This window comes from Mustela lutreola, chromosome 9, assembly GCF_030435805.1.
Source record: "Mustela lutreola isolate mMusLut2 chromosome 9, mMusLut2.pri, whole genome shotgun sequence".
NCBI classification, from domain to species: domain Eukaryota; kingdom Metazoa; phylum Chordata; class Mammalia; order Carnivora; family Mustelidae; genus Mustela; species Mustela lutreola.
Window position 1 is genome coordinate 121,939,527 of NC_081298.1, and position 13,665 is coordinate 121,953,191.

At 49.2% G+C, this 13,665-nt stretch overlaps 1 protein-coding gene across 2 annotated transcripts in view; it reads left to right on the top strand.

Annotated features, from left to right (window-relative positions):
- The window catches only part of LOC131840580 (glucokinase regulatory protein-like), a 57,394-nt gene that overhangs the window by 36,365 nt on the left and 7,364 nt on the right, over positions 1-13,665 (top strand). For both annotated transcript variants that reach the window (XM_059188707.1, XM_059188708.1), the window contains exons 2-4: positions 12,228-12,324; positions 12,507-12,604; positions 12,702-12,784. In XM_059188707.1, the coding sequence (XP_059044690.1) occupies positions 12,228-12,324; positions 12,507-12,604; positions 12,702-12,784 (278 nt within the window). The remainder of the gene's footprint in view (positions 1-12,227; positions 12,325-12,506; positions 12,605-12,701; positions 12,785-13,665) is intronic.

Below are 13,665 nucleotides of genomic sequence, written 5' to 3' on the forward strand. Positions count from 1 at the left end.
CGGCCTTAAGAGCCAAGACTGAGGTTTCCAGAAGAAATTCTTCTCAGTGGGACATCTGGGTGGCTCAGTGGGTTAAGTGTCTGCCTTCAGCTCAGGTCATGATCCCAGGGTCCTGGGATCGAGTTCCACATCAGGCTCCCTGCTTGGTGGGGAGTCTGCTTTTCCCTCTCCCTCTGCCTGCCACTCTGCTTACTTGTGCTCTCTCTCTGTCAAATAAATAAATAAAATCTTTTCAAAAAAAATTCTTCTTAGGACTGCAGCGTAGAAATCTTGACTGAGTTTCTAGCCTACTGCTATGCTGAATTAGGCTGAAGACTGCAACATGAGCTCTTACCCCAATTTCCAACCTGCTGTCCTACCATAGGGATTTCAGATTTACTAGTTTCCACAATCACATAAGCCAATTCGTTAAAATACCTTTTCTCTTTTAAAATCTCTCTATATAGAATTTGCTTATCTATAAAATAGGATGTAATGAAACCAATCTTGAAAAGTTGACAGAAAGATCAGATACAATGCATCCAAAATCCCCAACACAGGTAGACCTGGGTGGTTCAGTCGGTCAAGTATCCGGTTCTTGATCTCAGTTCAAGTCTCTGTCTCAGTGCTTTGAATTCAAGCCCCACGTTGGGCTCCACCCTGGGCGTGGAGTCTACTTAAAAAAAAAATTCCTAACATGGATTATTAAATGGTTATTTAATAAATAGCTATTTAAATCATAAACCACCTAATTTATGTTAAATAGGTTGAAAAAGTGGTACATACTCAGGCTGAAGAAAAATTTAGTAGAACCAAAGGATATAAAATGAAAAATCTCTCTCTCTCTCTCTCAACCCAGAGAAAACTACTGGCAATGGTTACTTATATTTCTTCTAGAAATTTTCTATGCAAAAACCTGCACCAATGTAAGAATGCTATACCAACAGCCTTAGTTTTAGTTAAAAATATGTAACGTATGTAAAATATGTAACACGTATAAGACTGTCTCCAGATGGTCCAGACACTAAGCAGTGGCCTGACCAAATAAATAAATAAATAAATAAATAAATAAATAAAAATAAAAATCCCCAACTGAAAGTTAAAAATAAACTCAAGCTCATAATTGCATTGTTTAACCAGATGCAAGGTTTGTCTTAGAAAATCTTCCTTTTGGGGTGCCTGGGTGGCTCAGTGGGTTAAAGCCTCTGCCTTGGGCTCAGGTCATGGTCCCAGGGTCCTGGGATCAAGCCCCGCATCGGGCTCTCTGCTCAGTGTGAGCCTGCTTCCCCCACTCTCTCTGCCTGCCTCTCTGTCTCCTTGTGATTTCTATCTCTCAAATAAATAAATAAATCTTTAGAAAAAAAAAAAAAGAAAGAAAATATTCCTTTTCTCTCACCTTTACTGGGCTCTCAGACCTGAGCTATTCTGCATTTAAAAACTCCCAATGTGAGTCCAGGTCTCTTCTCTCACATGAGAAAAGCTGTATCATCTAAGTTAATTCTCATGCAAACCCTACCAGATGGGTGTCCTCATTCACATTTTATAGATGAGAGAAATAAAGCTTAAACAGGCTAAGAAGCTGTGCGGGTTAAGGCACTTCCAATTTAAATAGCTAGTATATTCCAGAGGCCAGGATCAGATGCTAATAGGTTTTGTTCAGTCCCCCTTCCCCTCCGTGGACTTTAGGGACCTTCTCAAAGAAACAGCCAATGTCTAATGATGAAGTGTCCCCATTTACAGGCTAAAACTTCCCTTCCTCATATCATGATCTTCTTAGGACCATATTCAATTTCTCTATGGGAATTCTGTGGGTACGACAAGCTGGAACCCAAGTGAGTCCCTCTTACCTCCTTCCCACTTCCTAGTGTTCCTTCAGTGCCCACAGTTCTGGGTCATGCCACTTCAGAGAATGAAGAGGTAGACCAGACAAAGTGTGGTGGGCAGCAAAGCAAAGTTTACGTAGCACTCGTACAGAGCTCCCGAAGAGGAAGGAGACATTGCTGTGGGCATTTCTAAGTTTAGGGTTTTTTATGAGATTGTTGGTGGCTATTTTAATCTGATTAGCCCTCTCTGTGCCTGTCACCCAATCAGGTTTTTATTCACGTGCTCTTCTCCCTATCAGGTAGGTGCTCACATGGGAAAAGATGGAGGGCTCCTTCCAGATTGGTGTCAAATCCTTTTTGGGGTGGTTTCCTCTTAGGGCGGGAGCGCCCCTTGTCTCTGCCAGCCTGTCTCCCAACTACCCTTCATTACCAGGCCGGGGATGGAATGGCACCATGAGAGCCAAACTTAATGACATTTTCAACCCCTACCCCCTGTACATGTCAACATCTTAGTTATGGTGAAGAAAATGGAATGTGGGGAGAAACAGCTTTTAAATGTTTCTATTTGTCATCACCCATGTAACTGTGAGGCCTACGATAGGTTTTGTTTTGTTTTTTAAGATTCATTCATTCGAGGGGTGCCTGGGTGGCTCAGTGGTTTGAGCCGCTGCCTTCGGCTCAGGTCATGATCTCAGGGTCCTGGGATTGGGTTCCGCATCGGGCTCTCTGCTCGGCGGGGAGCCTGCTTCCCTCTCTCTCTCTGCCTGCCTCTCCATCTACTTGTGATTTCTCTCTGTCAAATAAATAAATAAAATCTTAAAAAAAAAAAAAAAAAAGATTCATTCATTCAAGAGAGAGAGTAAAAGCATGCAGAGAGGGGCAATGGAAAGAGAGAGAGAGAGAGGATCCCAAGCAGACTGCACCGAGCACAGAGCCCAATGTAGGGCCCGATCTCACAACCATGAGACCATGATCCCAGCCAAAACCAGGAGCTGGGATGCCTAACCAACTGCACCACCCAGGTGCCCTGCCGAGGCCCACGGTAGTTTTTAAATAGGTCCACAGCAAATGGAGCCTAATCCTTCCTTCACATATGGGTTAGTGACTTGCTTCTAATCAATGCAATATGGTGACTTCTGAAGATATAAAGGATACCATGTCTGCTTGGCTCTCTCTCTTTCTCAGGACCCTTGTCCTTGGTACTAGCCGCCATATTGTGAGGAAGCCCAGGCCACGTGGAGAGGCCATGTGTCAGTTTTCTGGCCTTTGGCTATAGTCAGCATCAAGAGTTAGCAGCTACCCACACGAGGGGAGGAGCCTCCTGATATGAGCCATCCCCACAGTACCCAGTCTGAACTTTGGAGCCACAGAAACAGTGAGAGATAATAAATTATTATTGTCTGAAGCTCCTAGTTATTGGGCTAATCTGTTACTCAGCCATTGATACCTAATACAAAGGCATTGCCAATACCCTGGGTTTGGGGGGTTACCTCATTCACACGAACACGTCAGAGGGTGAACGGCTAGAATACAGCGCCCTCATTTATTGACTCTCCTGCCACATGGGAAGCAAATTAGAGACTCCTACCTGTTGCCGGAGAGTCCTGAGCCTGGGAACCTGCTTGTCTACACCCAGGAGACCTGGAAAAGCAGAGATCTGTCCTTAGAGGGTGGGTCCTGGCTCAGACGGAGGCCTGCCTGGACTTCTCAGATCGGAGCTCCACTGGTCAGTGCATTTCTTTCTTCTCCGCCCACTGGCACTCACATCCAAAGGTACCCCAGGGAAAGGAAACAGTAAGGGCCGATGCACTGTGGTTTACTAATTTTTAGCTGCATGTCACTGCAGCAGGAACTCAGTGAGACCATGCATGGATCCCCATGCCTTGTTCTTTGGGTAGGAGGCAGAAAGCACACTGCAATGATTTCGGGAATCATCAACATTCCCCCAGGCCCTGCTGTAAGGTTATAAATTCAACATATCCATCCCCAGCTGCTATCCGCCATGCTGTATGCTCATTTCAGAGCACCGAGGGCAAGCTGCCCAGAAATGCCCTCCTGCCAAGTCCCCTTTGGGTGGGGCCTTGAAAATGCTCACACAGGCGCATCTCCGTGTTCACCCTTGGGCTGTTTCTGCAGCCTGCTCCAAGCCCTTCCAGAACCTTTTCCCTGCCCCCCAGCACAGAGCTCGCTGCAGATCTTTCCAGGGGAAAATAGTCTGCTCTGGTGTTTCCCAGATGTTCAGGCCCCAAGGCAGCACTTGGGGGGGGGGGGGGGCCGCAGCAGCTTGCTGGTCCTGAACCAGCCTTGCTCTGATTCCGAAAGGGAGTCTCAGAGACTTCCTCAATTTAGTGACTCACACGATCGCTCTCCACTCGGAACACGCAGTTCTGAACCGTGCCGTCTCCCAGAAATTGTAACTCTAGCCTCAGCCTAGTCTCTACAGTATCCTTTTGGCTTTGCCGTGGTGTTCCAGGAAACCTGCTCCGGCCGGAAGTTTACCCCTCCCCAGGAGAGGTGTGGCGGGTATGAAAATGCATTTCGGACTCCATCCAGGGGCATGCTTTTAATTCCAGATGCAACTGGGCACTGCCCTCCAGTTCCAAAATCTAGCCTGGCAAGCCCCACCCCGACCTACACCACTCGCAACCCCCCTCCCCCGACGCAGGGTGCGGGATGAGAGCCACCGACCCATTAAAGACATACAGGTATCCCCGCTTGTTGAAAGTCCGCCCTCCGCCGCTTTACGTTTACGAAGGACCTACACTGGCACCTGTTTTCGCTAACCGAAAGAAATCAGAAGTGAATTTTCACTTTTAAGGAAAAAACAGGCGAAAAGCGAGAGCCTTTAGGGTTGGGTGGCGCCCCCAAGCGCCATCTCTGGGAACTGCACTCAGCATCGCGGCCTCAAACCACTACAGCTTTGACTTACTGTGTGCTTCCATGAGCATGAGCCAGATGTGTCCTAAGATATCAGAAGAGCCTGAAAGAGGTTATTTTGGGGAGTGTGGGAATGATCAAAAATTTTTCTATATAGATTAATGGGGATTGCTTCTTTGCTCAATGTCATTTCAGGTTTCATAGAAACACTCTACTTTCAGAGAGCGAGAAACAGGTCCAGTGTATTGTTCTGTTTCATTTAATTTAATGGCTGCATCATGTACCAAGGATGTACCATAATTTGTTTAACTAACCCCCTATTAAAGAACATTAAGGTAATTATTATTGTTATTAGACGAGCAGCTGAACCTTGGAAACACACTCTTAAATGCTTTCCCTCTGAGGAAAATGAAGAAGCTGTTTCTTCTCAAGCTGGCTGTGCCCTTGGAGATAATTATGCCCCAGCCTGAGACTCCTGCCGCCCTCAGAGGCTGTTCCTGATGGGAGTGGGCCACTCAAGGGTGCCGGGGTGGGAAAAGGTGGACGACCAGCATAGCCTCTGAGGAATGAATTTTTAAATCAAGGAGAGTACAGGACAAACTTCTGAAACACCCACGGATGAGAGAGGAACCAAACGTCCTTGTGTTTTCCTCTGATTATAATCCTCAGAACCCTTCCTTACCCAGCCGTGGAATATGTTCTGCTGGAGGCGGGCTTGTGGCTGACATTGTCTCCTCTGCTAGGTTCAGGAGGGACTGCTTGCTATCAAGGAGGAAGCCCAGAGACTCAGCGTCTGCACAGCCACACCCCTCCTCACAGGAAGAGGGATCCTCACCATAATGTCCCCCGCTTTGGGTCTTGCGAGAGTGCCTCATAGCCAAAGACGGCCACGTTTAGGCAGACAAGAAGGAGGCCAGAGGCCCACGAAAACTGTCCATCCAGGAGGGAAACACTGTGCCAGACAGTGACAAAGAGAGGTCATCAGAGCCCAGGCTGGATGGAGAGGTCACAGAGAGATGGCACGGGAGCCGGACAGCTGTCAGCAATAGCCGTTAGGTGACAGACACTCTCTTGAACACTTTACATGCTCTCTTTTCATCCCATAGCAACCCTCTGAGAAGTGCCAGTGGGCCCATTCTATAGATGACGAGAAGGAAGCGCAGGAAATGTAATCTAGTAGCCTGAAGTAAGCGCCTGGTGGCACCGAGGTCCGAACCCTGAAGTCTGATGCAGGCTGCTGGCCTGACCCTGGCTGTGTTCAGCATGGCAGCAGCAGAAACAGCACGGAGCCGAGAGTTCTGTGACCCCGCAAGGAAGGCTGAAACAGGAGAGCGAGTTACTGTCTCACGGAGCCAAAGACTGAATCTCCAGACCAAAGGAGAGTGAGTAAAGCAATGGAGTTTTGTTAGATGAGGAGACAGAAAAAGCTCTCAGGAGTGAGAGGGGATCCCCATAGGGTTACCACTGGGGGCTTTTCAGAGTTTGGTCTTTTATTGGAAGCTCACAGGGGAACTTAATCTTTTTAACATCTCTATTGAGATCACCACTGAGCAAGGATTAGAGATAACACCTTTAACAGCTTCCTTCCTTTCTGGGATCCATTCTACAGGGAGGAAGGGGGTGGGGGCAGAACAGCATGGAAAATAGATTGAGGAAGTGGGTACTAGAAAACAGAAAGGGTTCACACAAGGAATTTTGATTTTACTCTCACTAATTGAGACCCAGCTGCATGAGTGTGGAATGACAGAATACCTGTGTGTCAGTCCATTCAACAAGCAAGGTAGATGGACTAGTCCCAGGGTCAGCAAACCACACTGGCCAATCCCGCCACTGCCTATTTATGTAAATAAAGTTTTATTGAGACAAAGCCATTTGTGTTTACATAAGATCTATGGCCACTTCATGCTACAGTGATAGGGTTGAGTATTGCATAGAGTTCACAGGGGCCCCAAAGCCTAAAATATTTACTCTCTTGCTCTTTACAGAAGAAGCTGACCCCTGGACCAGCCCTTTGCTACTTAAGCATGGTCCTTGCTTAGCAACATCATTATCTCCTAGGACTTGCTAGTAATGTAGAATCTCGCCCCCCACCAAGACCTACTGAGTCTGAATCTGCATTTTAACAAGATTCCAAGCACTGGATTTGGTGACCCCAATTTTCTCTCACCACTGCAGTATACTGATTCTAACAATTCACTAAGAGAAACAGGTCGAGCAATGCTAGATGCGGAAGGAGACACACAAGGAGGGCAGGACACCGACCTTAAGGAGCATACAATTTAGTCCAGTAGTTTTGAAACTTTACCATACAGAGGATTTCCTTGGGGGACCATGTTAAAAATACAGGCCTGGGGCTGTCCCCTTCCAAGGCAGATCCAGTAGATCTTACCTGGGTCTGGGACTGTGCATTTCTAACAAGGACCCAGGGGAATCTGATGCTCCTGGACCTCAGGAAACACTAGAGTAACCCCTCTGCTCTCATCATGCCCTTTTTCTCCCCCTGCCATCAGGCTTCCTTTGTGGCAGGCCAGATGGACTCCGGCATGGACAGCCCAGGCACCTTCTTACCAGTCCTGGTTGGTTTCAGCCCCGTGAACATGGCCAGGTGAGCCCACTGTAATGAAAGGCAGTGACAGGCCAGGCCCCTGGGGGAGGCTGAGAGGAAACCTGTCAAAATCTTCAGTTTAGCCACAAAGAGGAGGGCATGGTGGCTATGGTCATATTCACCGCATCTCAGAACATTCAAGTAAATACGGACTGTCCCTGAGCTTATGAGGTTTTTGTTTTTGGTGAGTTTTTGTTTTGTTTTGTTTCTGTTTTTGTTTCGTTTTTTTTGTCCACTGGTTGATGTAGTCTCTTGTTTCGGGAAGGACTGAAGGCAGCTTACAGAGGCCACATCAAATACCAGAAAGCAGACATTCAAAACAGGAATGAAGAGACAAGGAAAACAAGGCCCAGGAGATAGAATAGGGTCGGGACGATGCAGACCCCAAAGAGAAGCATCTGTTCAAAGGAGCCGTGGGTGCTGAGTGGCCTCTGATTCCCCTTTGCCCAGCTCCCTTATTGTAGCAACCATTCTCCTTTGTCATCCTAGGCTCCCCTTGGGTCCCCCTCTGGCTACTCAACCCCCCACCCTGTCCCCCTTTCCTGAGGACTCTGTGCCACCCAATCACCTCCGCCTTATTCTGTATGTAGATGGCCGCTTTGATCCCAGAGGTCAGCATGTGAAACCGATAGTGCTCAGGTGTGGTTCCCTGGATGTTCAGCCTCAGGAGTGTTAAAGCAAGAAGAAAGTAGATTCGTAGGCCCTTGTGCAAGAGCTCAGATGTTGTCACTTTGGGGTGAGGCCCTGAAATCCCTTATTTTTTAAGACCATCCCTGGAGATGCTGGTGCCCGGCCAGGTGCGGGGAGCTCTGCTGACTTCACCATTGGCGTGGGCCTCTTGATGAAGCTGAAGGCTTCCTGTCGCTAGAATATTCTAGGGAAGGCTTGTGGATTCCTCAAGAGCGGCTCTGCACATGCAGTGGTGGTCGTGGGGGGCGGGGCGGCCGGGTGCTTTCTGAGGTCCTTTTCTCAACTCCCAGATTCCAGGCTTGTAGCGTAATTCATGTGAAGATATAAATGAGTCTGAGATACTGTTAACCCTGCTCCTTTTAATGGAGGACTCTCCTTCACCAAAAATGTATGTGCCGCAGTGGATGCTCATTTCAGGCCCTGTGACCAAGTGAAATGACAGATTCAAACCATGTGGGCGTGGAGCTCTTCCAGTTGTTCCTTAAAGCAGCGGCTCCCAAACTTGGCTGATCTTCAGAGTCGTCTGGGAAGCATGTTAAAAATACAAATTTGGGGGCGCCTGGGTGGCTCAGTGGGTTAAGCCGCTGCCTTCGGCTCAGGTCATGATCTCAGAGTCCTGGGATCGAGTCCCACATCGGGCTCCCTGCTCAGCAGAGAGCCTGCTTCCCTCTCTCTCTCTCTGCCTGCCTCTCCATCTACTTGTGATCTCTCTCTGTCAAATAAATAAATAAAATCTTTAAAAAAAAAAAAATACAAATTTGGGGGCTCTACTCCCAAACTCCTGAAACTGACTCTCGGGGTGGGCGCGGTACCCAGAAATGGGTAGTTTAAAAAAACAAAAAAACAAACAAACGAAAAAACACCAACCCAAACTCCCCAGGTGATGTTGGTGACTAGCAAGTTTGGGGATCTCCGTGTTAAACTGCACAATGAACCCTGGCTCCAGGCTCTGCTTAGGTCTCTAGGGACTTTCCGAAGTAGTTGGAGGACAAATGACAGGAAACACTTTTACAAAATGGGCGTGCAATATGTGAAATTTGCTTGCCCTCGAGGAAATACAAATGAGAAAATACAAACGTAGTTAGAGAAGGGACATTTTGCAGGGATGGGATGATGAGGGGAGGCTCGGGAGGCCTTATACAGAGGTAACTGTCTGAGCTCCTGCCACAGTGGGTCAGTGGCCGGGTATCCCCTAGCAGGGTTGACCAGTAGAGGTCAACTACAGAAGATCCCCATTCTTTGAGAGTCCATGGTTGCACCTAAGCAGGTAACAAGCCTGATGTTCTCTCGTCCCCTTAACACATTGTTTTGTTCGTGGTTAATTTATTCAAGAAATGTTTGCCAACTGTTGGATGCTACGCGTCATGCCTTGTAGCTGTGCTCCTTCGGCAGGAGCGGTTGTCCCTCCCTCAGGTAGTGAGGGGTTCACTCTTTGGGGAGATGGCCAGAATATATTTCCAGGAATGGGAAGGGCTTCTGATGGACCTTAAGATTGAAGATCAAGTGGCAGTTTTGACATTCTGATGATAGGCACTCCTCCAGGGGCCTACAGAGAGTTGTGGGTATTGTGGCCATGGCCACAGGACATGGGCAAGGACCAGGACATGAGAAAGTTCTGGTATCAGGCTGGAGCTTTAAACTTGAGTGTTGGCTTTGCTCTGGGATTAAATTGCTGAATATTTTACTAACCCTTTTCCTTGTGGTTCAGAGACACGGTGCCTCTATGAGCTCCAAAGCACATGTCTAGGAGAATGTTGATGTTAGATCCCAATCCCAATGTGGTCTTTGATCCCGACTCTCATCTGAGGCCCTTCCTTTAGATTCTCACCATCTCCCCACATCTTTCTCTCTGTGGGCCCCAGAAATGACCCATAGAAGACTGGAGTTCCGCATTCCGACAAATAGCGGAGCGCATGCAGAAGCTGCCGGGAAACAGGAAGCTTTCGGGCTCAGTCCTGCTGTTGAGGTAGGATCCTCCCCACCCTCACCTAGGGAATGCTTGCCGCCTCCTGGATGCCTCCGATCTTGTTATGTCTTGTCTGAATTCCTGGCGTAGTGTGTCAACTAAAATGTCGTAAAGCAAATCCTATTTTCCCATTTCCTCCTTCACCTTAAGATGTTGTATTTCCGTCCTGACCCTGTGGGCTAAATCCGTCATCATTAAACAGCTAACCCATCTAGGGCAGGTTTCCGGATTGAAGAACCTCTTTTGCATCTGTGAGTAGAGAGGATTGAATGGAAGGGTGAATTGCTTTCTGTTTCTCTTACATTTTCGTTTCAAAGGTGGGCTTTAAAACAATGGGAAGCAGTTTCATTCTTCTGCCTTCCTAATCACTCTCCAAAAACAGGGTGGACCTTCCAAGCCTCTGTGCTCCTCTTTCTCTCTCGAGTGTGGTCTACCCTCACTTTGACTGGACAAGGCCCTGAGCCGAGTGCCTGCCCCTGGGCCTCTCTGCCAGGGATGGACCCATGTGTGACATTTTCCTTGCTCTTCCTTCTGTGAGAGCGGAAGGCAGCCTCCCCGTGTGAGGTCCGAATCTTTCAGCTCTCAGGCGCTCATCTCTCCTCCCATCTGCAGTTGTTTACTTTTAATCTCTTTTCTCAGTCACCAATTTGATCATTCTCTTTGCAATAATCTCTTTATGCTTGGTGTGTCGTGTTACATGCCTGTCCATTACAATGGCTGCTTCATTGGTCCGTCCAAAGGACCTGAAATGTGATGTTTGCATTGACGAACTGCTATTGAAAAAGTGGAGGGTTGGGTTGGAAGAAACTTCTTGAAAAAACAAAACAAACCAAACAAAATCCTCTCCAAAAAACACTTATTTCCTGCTAACGGGACACTCAGTCACTATGGCCTCAGTGAAGCCCACAATCCAGCCTTCCTCATAGCGCACTGGACACCCCCAGTCCTGCTGAATGCAGGCCCAGTGGCCTCTAACCAGAGCGCATGCCCAGGAATCACTAACCAGGCTCTGTGCCAGGGGCCTCTAGCCAGAGCGCATGCCCAGCAGCCACTAATTCGTGAACAGGATCCTCCTTCCTCTCCCAACCTCTCCCTGGTGTCATCACCTCCTTAGCCTGAGGGCCTCAGTGGCTCCTCACGGATGAAAGGTGGAAGCACCACCAAGATCCTGCTGAAAGCCTTGCTACTGGCCGCCCATAAGACTGTGGACCGAGGCATCACAGCCTCTCAGAGGTAGGAGAGCACAGTCAGAGTCAGGCAGGGAGAGGGTCAATACGGGCTGGGGGATGGCAAGTGCAGATGCAGAGACAGACGGGTTAATGGCAGCAAGATGGAGGCCCAGTACCACCACCCCCACCACACCCTGGGCCGTGGGAAAAGAGCTGGCCTGGGTTTCTTAGCACACAAAGTCTCACTTGTTTCCAGCAGACTCTGGGCTCCTCAGGTCCCACTGATCTCTGAGCCCACCTGGGACACCGAAAGCTCACCTCGTTTCAGAGTCTTTGGCTTGGGGAGGGCCCAGGTCGTGCAGGAAGAACTCCTTCTGCGGGGGCCTGTGTCTCTGGCCTGGCTCCCAGAATCCCCGCTGACCTCCCCGTCCGCTCCGAGCCCGTCCTCCTCGCCCCGCTCTCTTCATGTCCTTCGGCCTCGGTTGGGTCTTGTGTTCTGCTCACGGAAGTCCTTTCTGTCCTCTGCCCTGCGTTCTGACAGGACTCCCCGCACCTCCGCTAGGGACCAGCAGAACTTAGTTGTCAGGGAATTGTGCCTTCCCCTGGGCAGGGCTGGGTACCCATGCTGTCTAGAGGGGGCCCTGGGCCCGCCCCGGGAGCTGGTGGCCTTTCTCCAAGGTGCCTCCGGCTTTCTCACTGGTGATCCCAGTGACATGTTTAACCAGAGGACTGAGCTCCTCCGCCAGGGGTGGGGGATGACAGGACATGGGGCAGGTTGTGAAGGTGACAGGTGTGCAGGGAGTGGGAGGTGAGGGGCGCTGGGGACAGGTGGGGGAGGAGAGCAGGCAGACAGTCCAGGAAGGGAATATGGGTTAGAGGTCGGGAAGCACAGGGAGGGTGGAAGGCTCTGGATTCTCCCTCTAAAGCTGGCTCTAGTCCAGGGCTCTTCCCTCAACTTGCTGCATCATCTTGGGCAAAACACTTGACCTCGTTGAACCTCGGTTCTTCCATCTGTGTACAAACACGCTGTGTGAGAGGTCCTGTGAGGCCCTCTGTGGTCCCCAGGCCTGTGGGTGGGAGTTTTTCATGGGAGGGGCCCCCCATCTTCTCGTGCCCAGGGTCCCCAGTTCTCCTTCTCCCAAGAGGACCTCCTGACGTGCATCTTGCCATCCCTCACAGAAATCGGCACCGTGGTCTTCATTTTCACCCTGGATGGTGAGAGGGAAGGCAGGAGCGGTGGGGTGAGCAGAGGGAGGCAGGGGAGTGACTCAGGGGAGCTGCCATTTTTCTGGGTCTTAAAGCACCTGCTCCGAGGGAGGGAGAGGGGCGCGTGTCCTGACAGGACCACAGGGAACAGGAAGAACAGCTTTCCTCTCTGGCGCCCTCCCCTCTCCTAGACAACCTCACGGAGGTGCAGGCGCTGGTGGAGCAGGTGAAGGAGAAGACGGCCCACATCCAGGCCCTGGCGCATAGCACCGTGGGGCAGACCCTGCCGGTGAGGGTCCAGCCTTGGGGACGGAACCTGGGGTGGCAGTTACAGCAAGGCCTTCCTGGGGATGCTGCTCTGGCTCATTCTCTCTCTGTTTCTCCAGACCCCTCTGAGGAAGCTCTTCCCTCCATCATCAGCATCACGTGGCCACTGCTTTTCTTCGAATACGAAGGGAACTTCATCCAGGTATGGGGAATGAGAGGGTGTTCTCTGTGCTGAGGGATTCAGAGGGGCAAGGGTTCCAGAAATTAGAAAACTCAAGGCTGGGGTGCCTGGGTAGCTCCGTGGGTTAAGCCTCTGCCTTCAGCTCAGGTCATGATCTCAGGGTCCTGGGATAGAGTTCTGTATCAGGCTCTCTGCTCAGCAGGGAGCCTCCCCCCACCACTTGTGATCTCTGTTTGGCAAATAAATAAATAAAATCTTAAAACACACACACACACACGGGGCACCTGGGTGGCTCAGTGGGTTAAAGCCTCTGCCTTTGCCTCAGGTCATGATCCCAGGGTCCTGGGATTGAGCCCCGCATGGGGCTCTCTGCTCAGCAGGGAGCCTGCTTCCTCCTCTCTCTCTCTCTCTCTGCCTGCCTCTCTGCCTACTTGTAATCTCTGTTTGTCAAATAAAATAAATAAAATCTTTAAAACACACACACACACACACACAGCCCCTCAAGGCTAGAGGGTGGAAAGCTTTGCTGGACTCCCAGAAAGCCAGCTGGGCAAGTTCTTGTGTTACCAGGTCACTGGTCAGTGTTTCCAAGGTAATGGCTCAGTTCTCTCCGGGAATATGTGAAAAAGACAGGCCAGGCCACCAGTCACCTGACACCTTGTTTCAGGTTCATTGTTGATGTTATACTCATCCTGACTATACAAAAGTCTTTAAGGTATATCCTTGCAAGTTCACTATGCTGAATTCACTGCAGACAAAATTATTGATATTATCTGTAATTTAATGAAATTATAATTTCACTACTTTTCATTAATTATAATTTATTATAATATTTTCACCAATTAATATTTATTATAATATTTTTAATTATAATTTTACTAATTATAATTTCACTACTGAAG